Consider the following 15,636-nt stretch of genomic DNA (forward strand, 5'->3'; position numbering starts at 1 on the left):
ACTCAAAGAAGCGGTTAACCTGTCAGCACCCCTCTTTATAGAGAGCTTGTCTCATTCATGATCTGCGGTTCACAACAGGTATAAAATAAAACTATTTTGTTCGCAGTGCAGGACTATGACTTCTGATTTCACCTGGTGTTAATCTTTCTATGAATTAACTTCTTTAAAGAGAACTCAGCAGGAACATTAAAAAAAATACAAATGTAATCTTTTGTTTTATTATTAACTTTTTAAAAATAAAATATAGATTAAAACAAACAAATCTACATATTATAAAGAATGTACAAAATAAATAATCACAATAATTTTTGTTTTTGTTTTTTAATAATAATAATAATAAATAGGAGTAGCAAATATGTTACGACAGTTTGGAATAACTAGGTGGTGAAATTTTCTTCCTTAAACATTTAAGAATTGTTAATGGTAAACAACTTAGTAATGTGATGGCAATTACTTTCCATACAAAGTCTGTTGTCTGAAGGAAATTTGGATCTGAAAATGAAAACAATTATTAAATTTTAAAGTTGATTACTAAATTATATATTTTTTAACAATATATATATACTGACCAAAGTAATCTCTTAGTACAACTAAAGAAAGTACATAAAGAAGAAACGATAATATTTCGGCGATAAAAATTAAAAAGTGCCACGTCCTTACAGTAAGCGCTACCATTATCAATTCGGTCAGTATCAAAGCAGTAAAACTTATTGCAACTATATGTATTAGTTCATCCTCGAAAAGTACTAAAGCACCATACATTATGACACCACCTAGGAAATGAAAAAAATACAAAATTAACTTTAAAGTAAAATGTATTTGCAAAAACTAAGAGTTTGCAAAAGGGAAAAGCATCCCCTGTTCATACTGATCACTACAATTAAACAGAAAAAAAAAAACTATGAAAAATTACCTTGCACAATACTTATGAGGACCCACATAAAAAAAGTTTTAAACGATAACGAACGTCCTTTCGCTAATTCTTTATATAGTTCAGGATACCTGAGTGCAATTACATCTGAAACGTCCTTATCAAGTACCAAGGAGAAGACTGGGAACATGGTATAAACTGTAGCGTAACTAGAAACAAAAAATGTTTTCATCTTTTCCATAAACTTTTAAGTTTAATCAATACTCGAAGAACCACAAATATTAATGACAATTTCTTGCTTACCCAACCATAAAAAATCCTGGAAATAAGGAAACTGAAGAGAAATAAAATACAGCTGAAAATATAGCTTGCATTGTAGATATAATAAGACCTCTGTGTATGACGAATTGCGACATTGAGGCTGATCTTTTATAAGAATAGCGACCATGTACCAACAAAAGTCTTTGTAGTTGGGAAAATTCTGTAATAGAGAAGTCTGCAGCAAGTGAAGCTTGTTTTCCTTCTTTTCCAGCTATACCTATACCTGAAAAATTGAAGAATTCGTAAAATGTTTTAATTAAATATAATTTTACCTCATAAAATGCTAAGTCAGTACTTTTCTTTCCATTTCTATGCTAAATAAATAAATATTTTATTTATTTAAGGTGCATCATCATCTAAGGTTATTGGCGCCGCAGTGAGTAATGATTAATAGAATAAATTACATTAGATTCAACGAGAGAAGGCCAGAAAACCAACTCAACAGCGTTTCAAAGAGTCTATTGCTAATTAGAACATCTCCTCCAGCCTTGTTTGTTTAACTAGAGGTATAGCAAGGGGCTCCTGGGATAAGTATGAAGTCCCAGATCTTCCCCGAAGAGCCTAACCCTAAGCCAAAACTAGCCCTTCACGCTGACACAATACGTGCAGAACTGTTTCAACTACTCTTAGCAGAACCTACACAAGCTGTCAGGTTCATGCGATTGCATGTGTTTCTCTAATCTACAATAGATAGATCAACAGCCTGTTTGAATAAAACTATGCGGAAAAAAAATCTATTACCAGCATCTGCTGCCTGTATCATGCTAACATCATTGCCTCCGTCACCAACAGCGGCTGTTCTTTTTCCGGTGTGACTTTGAATGAGTGTAACAACCTGCATCGAAAATTAAATTTAAAAAGAGCTTCAATTTATATTTTGTTAAAGATTTATTCCATTCAGTACCTGAGCTTTCTGTGTAGGAGAACATCTACAGCATATTACAGTAGAACTTCTACAGGCAAGTTGCATGAACTCTGTTTGGTAATATTTTAAACAATGCTGGAAATATCATTACTATTATTTTAAATTCCATATCCATATTTATATATTTGTTTAATGGTACTTACCTCCAGCGACGACCCAGTAAGAACAATAGCGCAATTCTGTTTCTTTGTAGCCTGATGTATAACATTATGCGCATCTGTTCTTGAAGAGATTTTATCAAATATAAACATTTCATCATTTTTCGATATCAACATACTGGACTTTGCTATACAAACGGCAGTTTCCAATTTATCTCCAGTTAACATCCAAATTTTAATACCCGCATTATGTAACGTTTCCAAAGTTGCTTTCACATTCTCTTGTAATTTGTCTTCCACACCAGTCACACAGACTAGTTCCATATCCCTTTCTAAAGAAGCGATCACACCAGCTACGGCTGCAGCACGATTCTCTGTCATTCCTTTGGCTGCACTGTATTTACTCTCAAAATCAGCATATTGTTCTGGTGTTAAATGTTTTTTTGCTACAACCAAAGTTCTTAAACCTTCTCTGCCCATATTTGCCACTTCCTCGTCCAACCATTCAGAATAGAGTATTATTGGTGACATAACAACGTCGGCTCCTTTTAAGTAAAACGTTATCTGACCTGTTCCTCTGTCCTGTATTAGCATTGAAAGTTAATTGTGGTAATAATTCAAGCAATAGTGAAAATATTTCTCTCTTAGGAACAAAAAAAATAAAAAATACCTTGACAATGATACCCATGCGTTTAGATTCTGAAGTAAATGGAAATAATTGTAAAATATTGAAATCCTGGAAAGTATTTAGCGGAGTTCTTAATTGAATAAAATTCTGATCCCTTTTTGTGACAGCTAAACCCATCTCTTCTGTCCATTTTACCAAGGCTACCTAGAACAGTACCAGCTCATTTTTACTGTGCCTTCCACCTGATTCGGACCCTTCTTCCTTTTATTCAAAATTAAATTATTGAACAGACATCGTACGTTAAGAGAGAGAAAGAAACATATAAAAATTAATAAATTAAAAAAAAACTATAAAATATTAATTAAATACGTACAGCAACTTTACAAATAATTCAAAAATATACTTCAATGTATGTTAAAAAATTCATTCATGTTTATGTCGGGCGGAACCATTGAATTTTTAACAAAAATAAAACAATTACTAAGGCGAGAGAATATCATAGAATTTTGTTTTAACTTAGTTTCTATTGAAGAGAAATTATACCTCATCAGGACTTGAAGCTTGATATGAAACATTACTAGTCCTGGAAGCCCAGTAGTCTTGATCTACTTCAGACTGTGATTCCAACGGGCTTCTAGCACCCGACTCACCTGGTAAATCCTCTCTTTCGCAAACTGGGGTTACATTGTGGCATAAAGCTATAGATTTTACAGCATCCTATGTTTAAAAAAGTAAAAATAATTAAAAGCTATTTTTCAAATGTTGAAAAAAAATATATTTTGAGTTACTCACAAGGACTCTTAATCTATCACTTTTCCTAGTTTTAGTAATACCAACATTAGAGGTAACTTCAGCGTTACCAGAATATGCTTGAAGTAAATGATCCTTCACCTTCAACAATACGAGAAGATATTATTTCCAAGATGAACTTCAAATACAAAATTTTAGTAAAATAATAATAATAAAAAAAGAATACCTGAGGCCAAACATCCTGGGTATAAGACCGCTGTCCAAGACTTAATTTTTTCATTACCATACAATTTTCAGTAAGCGTACCAGTTTTATCAGATACCAAGTACGAAATTCGGCCTAATTCTTCTGGTATAGTTGTACATCTGGCAACCATTCCAGGCATTTCTGGATCACGTTGCATTTGCCAAGAATAAAAGGCTTTACCCATATCCAAGTTCACACGTAAACTGGTGAAAGTGAGAGAGAGACAAAATACTGTGTAAGTTTTAGTATTTATTTCTAAATTGGTAATAATCTGTTAGAATAAAAGTACAATTACCTTAAAGGAATAATATATGAGAATAGCAGGACAAATCTGAAAGTGTACTTATACCAGGGGCCAGAGAATCCTTTTAAGCACATCATAACCAAAGCAAGTCCGACAACCGCGCAGAACAAAACCTATATAATAAAAGCATTTAGCAAATATCTATGAAGTTACTTTAATAAGAACGTAACTGAAACTTTGAGATTTTTAAGGGCGGTACCCGTGATATATTCCCTTACAGAAATGCACCGACTGACGAATACAAAGAAGAGCAAAACATTGCAGCCTTCTGTTACATACTCGTGACTAATTTGATAAGCTAATTATAAACTGTTCTTACAAGATTTGCTATGTGGTGCTCAATGCTGGGCAAATCATATTTAAAACTTTGATAAATTTATTTAATTAATTAATTTTAAAACTTTATTTTTAGTAGTCGTAATGGTCAAAGATCACTTGTTCTTAAAACAACATGTAAGACTGATGAAGGTGATTGACAATATCGCATTACAATGACCTTATCTTTCATTTGACTGTTGCACTGTTTTGATGTTTTTACAGCAACGAAGCTACTTTGCTGTGACATGGTCAAAACGGACAAGTCTAGACAAGATTTAAGTGGTCAGCAAATTCATTATTCAACAGAGCCAAATATTAACAGTACGATTGAAATTTTTTAGTTTAACTATACGTACGTTGAATAAAACTTGTTAGCGTATTTAATAACAATATTATTTAACGTTAAAATTGAATTGTAAGGTATTTTGTGGAAAAATACCATTCAAGGGGCCAAAGAGTGGCATGTGGCTCGCGATACGCGTTTTGTTGACCACTGGTTTAAGGGAACCTTACTCTTAAAGATTCCACGAAACCTTTTGTCTTAAAATTTAAGGTTCTTTATTAGGAACCAAGAAAGCATATGGTGATGCAAATTGTGGCAATAGTGCTTTAAGGGGTTATAGGTAGTCAGAAGTTTGAAAAAATCGATTTTTTTTTTTTTTTTATATTAAAGTATAGTATCTCAGGAATGTTGTCCTAAAATTGCAAGTCGATCCGAGCAAAATTGTAAGAGTGAAAGTGTTTACAAGCCCCGACCGTTCGAATTACCATCGCTGAGCACAGAGCTCAACTTGCTACGCGGGAGGCAAGAATCCTACGCAGACAGCAGAAATCGGAAAACTTGGACATTTTGGAAGACATGGAGGACTTATTTTATGGGCCTGGAATCGATGACACTGTGTAAGTTGAAAAAAAGATTATCCAGGTTTTATTCGCAAACCTTTAACCGCTGAAAACTTTAAACGCGTTTTTCTCAAAACTACGTTTTCAAAGTCGGTGGACACGATATCTCAAAATCTACTGCACCGATCTTTTTGAAATTTTACGTATTTCTTTTACACATATTAAAATCGTACTTGGACGAAGGATTTTTTTTTCCAATGAATAGAACTTGTTTTACAAACATAAAATGGTCAATTTTTTTAGTGAAAATAGTGAATCAAACTTTAAAGTTGTCCCAAAAATTAAAAATTCAATTTTTTTCTAAATCCTTCGGTCAAGTACGAGGTAAAGTCATCTACTAACGAAATCTTTTCGAAATTTTGATTTCAGATGACCCAGTCTCAAGATATCATGTCCACGAGAGGGTTGCATTTTTTTGACGTGTTGCATTAAAATATTCGCCATTAGTACAATTATTATTAATTTGTAACGAAAAAATTACAATAAGTTCTTTAAACATAAACTGATATTACGCAAAAGTTCCCGAATAAAAAGTAAACACGTTTATCCCCCCAAAAAAATTGAAAAAATGACTTTTTTGGCGCCTCTGACTGCCTATAACCCCTTAAACTCCAAGATAGATTTAGATTGTTAATTACTTCTGAAGTATTCTGACAATATAATGGTCTACCGACCTTTGTAAGCTGATTGATCTCCATATCCAGGAGTCCTGATTTTGATCTTGGTTGTGAATTATTCATCACAGACCTTGTCTCTTGACCAGTGTAGATGACTAGACCAAGTGCTGATCCTGAAGCTAATACTGTATTTGCCCATAAGGTATTTTCTATTTCTAATCCTTCATTATTACATTCACTCTTTAAAAAAAGAAAAAAAAGAAGATTAAAATTAACAATTAAAAAAAGTTTTTAATGTATAAATAAAAAAAGAACCTACAGAATTAAAAGTGCCAATAAATATATGAATATCTCTTTGCGGCTTTTCAGCGTATATTCTGGCATCAATAGAGAATATATCCGCATCCGTTTCTAACCGTTGAGTAAAAGGTACTGCTAGCCGTAGTTTCCAATCAGTTTCTCCATCTAATTGGTCTGTTCGTATAAAACAAGAACCTGCACGCTCGGAAGTGCGCAGAAGTACAAGATCCGCAGGTACACGTTGATTTTTTTCAATCGATACCTGTTAAAAATTTTAATAATAAAGTATTGCAAAATAATAATAATAAATTAAGTATATATTATCCAGCTCCTTTACCAAATCTCCAACTTTTAGTTTGGATGAAGGTACAAATTCTGTAATTACAGAACCATCTGGTTTTTTTACTAAACGACTATATTTTTGAGAGTTAACTTCTTTATCACGCTGATATCTTCTGAAATCATCTACAGCTTCCCTAATGATAGTGACTGTGAGCACAAAACCCTAAAAAAAATTGATTTATTTACTCTCATTTGATATTATAGTAGTATCAAGTAAATGTATCATTTCAAAATATTTACAAGTGGTCCCCAATATGTGTACAAATATCCAAGTCTCAAATCTGGAAGGAACTGGCTGCAAGCCATAACAAGAAAATAGAGGTTCAGGAAGAACTTAAATTGCTGGAAAAGAACCTGTAAAAAAAAAATTTGTTTGCTTAAACACTCTAAAGGAAAAAGCATTAATAAACTAAATAACATAACTGATCATGGTCTTCTTACCAAAGGAAGGAATGTTATAATGTTATATTTCTGATTTCTAATAACATTTGCTGGATATTTTTCAAAAACTGGCCTTCCAACATATATTGTTCTAGCTTTTAATTCCCTTTCTAAACAGCAGCATCTTTTAAAGAAGCGTTGACAGCATCTGGAAGAAAACAGTTTAATTTGCGTGATAGTGAAGACTTTTTGATAGTTAAATAGTAGCAAGGAAAGTGTAAAACGAAAATGTCCAGTAAACCAAGAAAAATTGGAGATAAAAGCATAGCCTCCGGAATGCTGGGGAATTTCATCATCTTGAAAATACAATATTGTATGAAATTGAAAGGTCTGGTATTCTCTTCCTACATCATTGATACTTTCCAAATTATCCTATCACTGTATGTTGTTTTGGAGTGAAGAGTTTTGATCAGGCTTTCGACCTCTCAGCAAATATTGTCTAACCTGTTTTTGTGCGGTGTTTTTTCTATGAGATTTGTTTATGCTGTGTATGAATATGTTTCAAGATTCTAAATATTACATTGTTTAAAATAAAAAATTAAATTTTTTTATACTGTTGCCATGTTGATGTAATTTCTTTTAAGATATAGGGCAAATCCAGGAGGATTATAACTGTAATTTTTTTGTAACAATCCAGATCTAATAGATTTCGATTTTAATATGGATCATCAGATAAGCCCTAACCATTGGCCCTCATAGTTTATTCAAACAAAATTAAATCTTATCTATTTATAAGTTTCATGTGACATTAATGATGTTTACTTCTATAAGAGAAAGTGTACAGTGATCAAGCCAAATTTTCAATATTTAGATGTCAACAAAATGCATCTTCTGGGGAGGATTTGAAGTCTCCTGGATAGAAGAAAAAGTTTTATAGGAAATGAACATCGTGTTGCTGTAGATATTGCGCCTAATTATTCTAAATTAGCTGATGGAAATTGTTTAAAAGGGCTTGATTCCTCCTAAACTAATAATAATTAATGTATACAATATTAATATTTAAAAAAAGACCAGTCAAGAATTTGTAGATCATTATTTACACCAATACTGATAACATTATTGAATTATACACCATAATAAGTAGGTTTATGTAAGTAATTTGAGGATGGAAGCTGCGTGTTCACACAGTCAAAATTCTACCAAACTTCAACTAGTTGGGCATCCCTGATTTACATAACTACTACTTTACTTCTTTCAAAAGAATCAATTAACTTGGTAAAGGAATAGTCCGACAATTAAAAATTACTAATTTAACTACATTTACAACCTACTTAGAAATGATTTAATACCAATATTTAACAATCGAAGTGTTGTGAGAAAACAAAGCATTCAAGAATTTCAAGATCAAGTTTAACGAGTTTCCCCAAGATATCAGACCAAGAGATTAGTCACTCGTGTAGCCAATGTGAAATACCAATAAGAAACTAAATTCAAATGTGACATTGTTCAGAATTTCATCAAAATAATTAAAAAATCAAATAATTCCCTGAACTTGTGCACATCAAGTTAATCGTAAACTGTCACTTTACTATTGAGGTAAACAAAACATTTAAAATTGGTAGTTATAATTATAATTGCTAAGTTAACTAACCAAAATTGCAGTCGTTATGAAATTTTAATTGAAAGAAGTAGTGACATACTAGTGTTAAGGACTGACGTAATTTACCTGAAGATATTACCACTATTTCTTCTTTTTCTAATAAGAGGTGCATCTTCTTTAACTAAATTAGTCGTCGAGGACGACATTTCGACTAGACATAACGAGGAACTTGCCATAATTTAAAAATTAAAATCACAACTGATAGTTAAGTGTCAAAAGACGTCGGCCATATTTGTTTTACGAATACTTACCCACAAGCAACGAAATAGCATAATCTTTTCCAAAATCCCATCCTACCAGGGCGGCTTTTGCAACGCACCTCACAATCGCGATTATTCAAAAGTAGATCGTTTTCATCAAAATCCTCACAATCAGACATCATCTAATTTCACTACTGCACAAAAACTTAAACCAAGCGCCATCTCCAGGTTATAAAAACATATCAAAATAAGCATGTAAATTTCCGACTGGAACCGTATTTAACCGACATTTATCGACACAATTTATGAGGAAGTGGAATTCTTGTTTACTCAGGAGGGGCCAAGGTCGTTAAAATTTTATCACACAGTATAGAATCTAATTTTTAAAAGTGAAAAATTGATATGAGTCTACGTAATGATCTAGTCCTTTTCAACGGAACGTTTCATTTTACTTTCCAAGGCAATAAATAAATTTCTTAATTTTGATTCAACTTAAACTTGAAAATTGATATGATTAATAGTATAGGTTAAAAATGAATCAGATGGGGTAAAGTAAAGAAGGTAAAGGTAGTGTTACACAATTTACCTTTTGAACGTTCGCGTTAAGGCATTAGTGTGCTGTGCCGCATGGTAATGTGAAGAATTTTTGTTGGATAGAAAACAGCCAGTAGTTATTTATTTTCCTACCTAAATTTCAAGAATTTAGTAAGATTAGACTTTTTTTACATAAATGTACAGACACTGGAAAAGAATTCTAAGTAGTTATAAGTAAGTTCAATACTTAACCGATCTTCAATATTTTCTAAGAGTAAATCATTTCTATTTTACCGTACGTATGATTAATAATAGTAACAATAATGTATTTTTGCAACAATAGAAATGGAATTCCTCTACCTTTTAAGCAAAAACAACGAATGTGTTCGACTGACTTCGAAGAAATTATTATTCCAAAAGCAGTATCAAGAGGTCCAACTGACATTTTAAAAGTACGTATGTCTAACATTGACAATAAAATTTGTTAAGCATAGTATAACATGATTTGTTTTAAGGCCTTATCTAGTACTGTCCACGCTGATCCGACTGCAGCACATTACAAGTTCCATGATGATCCATATCTAATTCCATATTCTAACTTGAGTAAAAGATCTTTCGCGTTATCGCAAGAAGCAGGACGAAAAGCAGCTCAATGGATACGTCAACAAAATCCAGAACTTTTTCAGCACCGAGTTGCAGAACCATTGGTGGAGGTAAGATACAATGTTTTGGGAATAAGAAGTATATTATTTTATCAATTTACTTAGATTCTGGTACTCTGTACGTTATTTTTTTCTCACACTCCAAGAAGCCGTTTTAACATTAACCTTCCCTTGTTAATTCCATGCTATATGGGAGACACTATATTTGTAGATTCATATTTGTTTAGACTGTCAACTTTACTTTCCTGAATAATCGATCAAAGCACAGAGATTCCTGTTTCCACCTACTACCCGAGTCAATCAATCGTTGCTTCATTTCTTTCTGCAATAATACTTCCAGCTACTCAAAAACTAAATTATTCGAATTAGGGGCACTGAAATGTACAAATACCTTTTGTCTCTTGTTCTTTAACTATTATAGGACTAGGCTTCATTCACCTTAAGTCTAAGTTTGTCTAAGCCCAAAGTTGGGTAAGTCGGTTGTTGATATTCTTCCTTTAGGACATTCAAATTAAACATCCATTGAATAGCTCTCAAAACTCAAAGCGAGGCAAAGTATTCTGATGTTAGGCAAAGATATTCTGATTTTAGTCTGTGATAACAAGAATTGATAAGACAAACTCGAGAAAGCTCTTTCCCGACACTGTGAACAAGAAGTATTCAGAGACTCATGAAAAGTCACTTACAATATATATTGAAACAATTTATTTTGTTTTAGGCATTTCTCCCAAAGCCAGAATTTACTGAGGATAGCGATGTAAATGAGGAAATCTTAAAAAACTCAATTTTAAATATTTATGTAAATGATTCAATTAGGATTTATAATATTCTAAAAAAGAAAAATATCGGTTAGTATTTATTTTTAGCTTTATTTTTCGAGTAATATTCTTCAATAATCCTGAAACTTATAACTAAATTTGCAGAAATCAGCCGAGAAACTAAACAGAAGCTCCTGGAATTAGTTTGTTTTTATAATTGCAATGATGCGCTATCTGAGGAATGGATTGAAGAAAGATGGTATCGTCAAAAACAGAAATCAAAGGAATGGAGAAAGAATGTTTGGAAGTAATTAATATATCTTATATCATTATTAACTATTATTGTTACTGTAATAAATAATTCTTCAAGTTGAGGCCAACTTCCATGATTTCGTACACACTAACAGTATGCCTATTTATAACATACTTTACATAAGTACAATAGTTTAAATTAGAATTTAAAAAATAAATTTGTTGTACCAAGCAAATGAATTGTGATTGTTTTTAGAGAATGAAAAACATAAAACTCAACAAAATACAAGTCAATGTATCTCAATAAAAGTGTACGGATGGCAATCAAGAAGCAAAAATAAATAAAACAAAGTTTCTGAAAAATTTGGAAAGCTTTGTCAGTTCATCAACTAGAATTGCTAATTTTCTGAATATTTTCATAAAAAATTCTTCTGACTATCAAAATCGACACGATTTTTTTTTTTTCCGACTTCATCCTTGATTTTATCCATTTACTGCGGACCCAACCACATTTTCAGCACTTCATATTTCTTAAAAATTTTAAAAAATTAATCTTTTGTTTTGAGGGTTAGCTTAAAAGTTCATCTTCCAAAAAGATTGCTTGGTCTGACAAAGAGTAAAGCAACAACTTTGTACTTTATTTATATCACCTTAGGTCTTCTAATCTTCAAATAGTTCTGTATTTGAATAAAGGTCTTAATTAGGGTATTGTAATAATAAAAACAATCTTTTTTGTTGACTCTTTTAGTTTTTAATTATTTTGTGCTAATTCCTCACATATTTCAGAGATGGTGGTTTTGCGGAGCAGTTATACAATGAACTTGGTGGAAAGGATAGTGAGTCATTGTGCGCTTTGATTTCCGGCATGTGTTCCCACGGGCAAATAGATCAAGGATGGAAATTGTATGAGCAAGCTCGTGCAAACGGCATTAAGCTAAATACACTTACCTACAACAATTTACTCGCGAAGATCTGTTTTCTTATGGAAAGCCATCCAATGGTTATGGAAAATATAGAGGTAATATTTAAATTTTCACTTTCAAAATAATTAATTTATTATATTTTTGAAACCACAGAGATCACGAAAGTATTGGACGGAAGCATAGGGAAAATTGAAACTTTTGTGAAACATTTGCATTTGTCTCATTTTTAGAGGAGAGTAATGGTTCAATTTGGTTTGTCGCAGCCATAATTTCAACCAAATTTCGCTTCTAATATGATCCCTAATTTCACTCACAAAGACAAATAAATACCAAACCAATTCCGCCTCTGAGGTTTGCGATCAAAAACGTTTGGAAACTTTGATTTATATTACATTCTATACTAAGATAGATTTATTTGAAATTCTAAAGCCATATCTTTGTATGCAATACTCTATCTTGTATATTAAGCGATTATACTTGTTTATTATTTGAAGTACGTATATCGTGTGACCACTTAGTGGGAATGAAATCATTAAGAACGTTGTAGCGGAGCGGGATTGCGAATACCGTACTTGAAGTTAACATTTAGGTCGGGACCTTTTAGTTGCGATATGTTTTACAAATAATTAACATAATCATAATGTTGGGTTTATATGAACATTCAACAGAACAATCTAAACAACTGAAAGTTTCAATGTTAAGAAAACGTGATTTATTTAATATTATTAGTAGTAATTAAAGCTGTAAAACATCGCTATCCGGTTGGACACTGATAAAAATCTTTTTTTACATTTTAATATATTCATTTAACTGGTACTTTAATCCATTAGAAATTGTTGAAAGAGATGGATCAAGAGGGTATCAGGCCAAATTTAGATACACTGAATTCTGTATTGGAAACACTCAGCAACATGTCATCGTATAAAAATGCTAAAACATTTGCAACCCAACTTCTTGCTGAGTTTAAAATGTTAGGAATTACACCATCTTTGGCATCCTTTTATCATTTAATAAATTTATTTGGTTCCGACAGTAAGTAGTATTTTTTTAAGTTATTTTACTTGAATAAACTATAGCTTTTAATAAATAAATATTTTCTTGCAGGACGACAGTTAAGAGGAGCATTGAATTCTATTTTATCATACTTGGAACAAAATTCAGTAGAAATAGCTGACCTCAACGATACAGCGTTCTTTACAAAAGCAATGGAATACGTATGTCATAGACTTGAAGATAAAGATTTAGCTTACAGACTCAGCCTTCTTCTTCATAAGGATAATAATTATAATTTCATTGGTGATTCATACAGAGAATCATTGTATTAGTTAGTATTTATTTTGATTTTATTTCGCTTGAATTGTTTTGAAAAGACGATACCACTGTTTGGGTACAGTTTATCTGAGAAGACCCTATGTAGGCATAGCGTCTTCTCTAGCCATATAGGCAGAGAGACTGGCTGCTATCACAGAGCGTTTTTTAGCTGAATGTGAATCGATATATATTATAAATATAAAATTATATTTACTTGTTTTTAGCCGCTACTACTTCTTATGTCTTTGCAAAACTGAATCACTAAATGTTGTCATGGATATCTATGATAGTTTGGTTCCACATATTTATATTCCAGAACCAATAGTTATGAAAGTAAGTATTTCCTAATTTTTTTATAAAAATGCATTTAATTAGTGTGGTAACAACAGTTGTAACTAGTTCGTTGCAGGAATTACTAACCACAATAGAAATCAATGCAGCATGGAATGAACTCCCAAGAATATGGTCTGATATAGTACTGTTTGAACAAGATGACAGAACGGATATTTGTGAAAGAATATTAGGATTAGCCTCTATGAATACTGAGAAAAGTTTAAATGAAGCTTTAGCCAAGATGGGTTGGTCGATTTGGGAAAAAATTGAAGCCAGTACTAGAAGTTCATTAGAGTATGTTTTTTTTGTTTAATTTTGTATGTGTATATATATATATATATATATATTTTCTTATGCCGTCACATTTATGCTATACAATTGAAGTTAGGAGAAACTGCTACAGTCCAACTCCCCAAGCGCCCTGGGTACACTTATGTTTGATTTAAAAATTAAACTAAAATATAGAATAAATTTATCTGTTATTGGAATTTTCACTACAGAATTTCGTTAATATGTTATTTATAGAGGTGGTGATACCATATGTTAGATTAGAGATTCTATAGAGTGGCCTTATAAGCCTACGCCACCGCGACCCAATGGATCTATAGTGGCTCGACCATATTTTAAATGTATATTTAGATTAAAAAATTCTTTAAAATGAAGCGTAAAGCTATAGTTTTCCAAGCACCTCTAAAGTCGATTTTTTTGATAAATTTAAAAAAGTAAATTTAGGCATCATATGATTAACTTACAAAATATTTAAAATCCAATTATTGGATTTAGTAACCAGTTAAAACGTGCTCCCAGTTGTTAAAAACGGCTTCAATACTTTAATGATTGCGTTCTTGCGTTAAAGCTGCAAAAAAGTTAGTCCTGCTGCGGTTGAAACATAATTGGTTTAAGCCATTAATTTGATAGGACCTGGAGTAGGTGGCCATCTTTTTATATTTGCAAACACTTATTAGAACAATTGAACGCTTTTAGATTGAAGTTTGTGTAATGAATAAATTTTTCTTCTCTCCTTTGTTTGAAATTTAATTCGTGTTAAATGTACCTCCAGGTCTTCTTAAAATATGTTTTGAACGTTAAAAAAAAAAAACTTTATTCGATTAAGAATAAAGGGAAAAATGACCTAAACTGTCCCGCGAGGTTTACGATTCCAACTCATGAACTCCAAATAGAGTCAAATCAAGATATCCAGATCATGTACAATCTCTAGAATAGGACGGCTCTCAACTAAAATGTTGTTAAACTATATATTTTATTGCAAATTGCAGCTTTTTGTTCCTGATCAAATCATTCAAATTTATGAACTTTGACAGATCTTTAATGTAATTTGTTTCCTTAGATGGACTGGCCCTCTACTTGGCGATTTAATGATTGTGCTTTTGGCCAATGATGATCTGAGCAGAGCTCATCTAGTTATGGATAAAATGGAAAGACTTCAAAATCAAGTGATTGGTGAACCTAAAGTATCTGCACTGCTAAGATACTTGGATTTATGTATTACTGAAAATTCAGCAGATGCTGCCATTGTAGGATGTTTTTCATTCATAAAGTTTCAAGTACACAGAAACATATTTTATAACTCAATGAATTTTTTTTTTTATTTTTAGAAATGTATCAGATTTTGTAATGATATGGGCTTAATAGAAACTGAAGACATGGCTAGGAATTTATACAGATCTCTTCAACTAAAGGATCAACAAATAGAAAGATTAAGTGCAATCGTTGGGAAAGATGCATTGAGCTTAGAGGGGAAAAAGATAGTTGAAAACTAAGCTTTCAGACAAAAATAATTTTTTTTAAATAGATTTTGAGTGTATATTTGTACAAAAGTTACAGATTAGACAAAACGTTTGTTGCTGTTTTCAATAAAGATACAGTTTGGTTTCCTTTTTTTAAAAAAATAAGTGTTTAATTTTGTATGTTCTCAAAATTGTTTGGTGACTAATCGCTGTAACATGACTCTTGGACGCATTGACTGATATCGAACTTG

The 15,636-nt window shown here is 31.8% G+C and overlaps 2 protein-coding genes across 3 annotated transcripts; one reads left to right on the forward strand and one right to left on the reverse strand.

Annotated features, from left to right (window-relative positions):
- Window positions 1–202: 202 nt before the first annotated feature.
- LOC141460646 (probable phospholipid-transporting ATPase IIB) lies at window positions 203–9,202 on the reverse strand. 2 transcript variants are annotated; one of them, XM_074140849.1, is made up of 18 exons: window positions 8,916–9,202; window positions 7,065–7,212; window positions 6,864–6,977; window positions 6,619–6,786; window positions 6,301–6,543; window positions 6,039–6,221; window positions 4,135–4,256; window positions 3,820–4,042; window positions 3,636–3,734; window positions 3,387–3,560; window positions 2,886–3,047; window positions 2,261–2,797; window positions 2,097–2,192; window positions 1,934–2,027; window positions 1,175–1,415; window positions 914–1,080; window positions 570–773; window positions 203–492 (listed from the first exon to the last, which is right to left on the reverse strand). In XM_074140849.1, the coding sequence occupies exons 1-18, from the start codon at window positions 9,044–9,046 to the stop codon at window positions 359–361; spliced, it is 3,240 nt and encodes a 1,079-aa protein (XP_073996950.1). In that variant the 5' UTR covers window positions 9,047–9,202; the 3' UTR covers window positions 203–358. The 2 variants fall into 2 exon arrangements, with proteins under 2 accessions (XP_073996950.1, XP_073996951.1); XM_074140850.1 differs by having other exon boundaries at window positions 8,731–9,066.
- A 169-nt stretch (window positions 9,203–9,371) lies between these two features.
- On the forward strand, window positions 9,372–15,503 carry LOC141460649 (small ribosomal subunit protein mS39). Its single transcript, XM_074140860.1, has 12 exons — window positions 9,372–9,632; window positions 9,742–9,850; window positions 9,914–10,111; window positions 10,779–10,908; window positions 10,984–11,125; window positions 11,857–12,088; window positions 12,824–13,025; window positions 13,098–13,317; window positions 13,529–13,637; window positions 13,714–13,931; window positions 14,986–15,172; window positions 15,254–15,503. Exons 1-12 carry the CDS (start codon window positions 9,595–9,597, stop codon window positions 15,416–15,418), a joined length of 1,950 nt encoding a protein of 649 aa, XP_073996961.1. The 5' UTR covers window positions 9,372–9,594; the 3' UTR covers window positions 15,419–15,503.
- Window positions 15,504–15,636: the final 133 nt, after the last annotated feature.

The sequence above is a fragment of the Rhodnius prolixus genome, unplaced genomic scaffold, assembly GCF_049639745.1.
Source record: "Rhodnius prolixus isolate KJV_2025 unplaced genomic scaffold, Rpr scaffold_6, whole genome shotgun sequence".
Lineage (NCBI taxonomy): Eukaryota > Metazoa > Arthropoda > Insecta > Hemiptera > Reduviidae > Rhodnius > Rhodnius prolixus.

Bases quoted from the DNA above. Each gene is read 5' to 3' on its own strand.
- LOC141460649 (XM_074140860.1), top strand. From the start codon at position 9,595: ATGTACAGACACTGGAAAAGAATTCTAAGTAGTTATAA. The intron at 9,633-9,741 runs GTAAGTTCAATA...TTGCAACAATAG, and splicing joins AGAATTCTAAGTAGTTATAA to AAATGGAATTCCTCTACCTT. The intron at 10,909-10,983 runs GTTAGTATTTAT...CTAAATTTGCAG, and splicing joins TCTAAAAAAGAAAAATATCG to AAATCAGCCGAGAAACTAAA.
- LOC141460646 (XM_074140849.1), bottom strand. From the start codon at position 9,046: ATGATGTCTGATTGTGAGGATTTTGATGAAAACGATCTACTTTTGAAT. The intron at 4,043-4,134 runs GTAATTGTACTT...CACTTTCACCAG, and splicing joins TCATATATTATTCCTTTAAG to TTTACGTGTGAACTTGGATA. The intron at 3,735-3,819 runs GTATTCTTTTTT...GTATTGTTGAAG, and splicing joins CCCAGGATGTTTGGCCTCAG to GTGAAGGATCATTTACTTCA.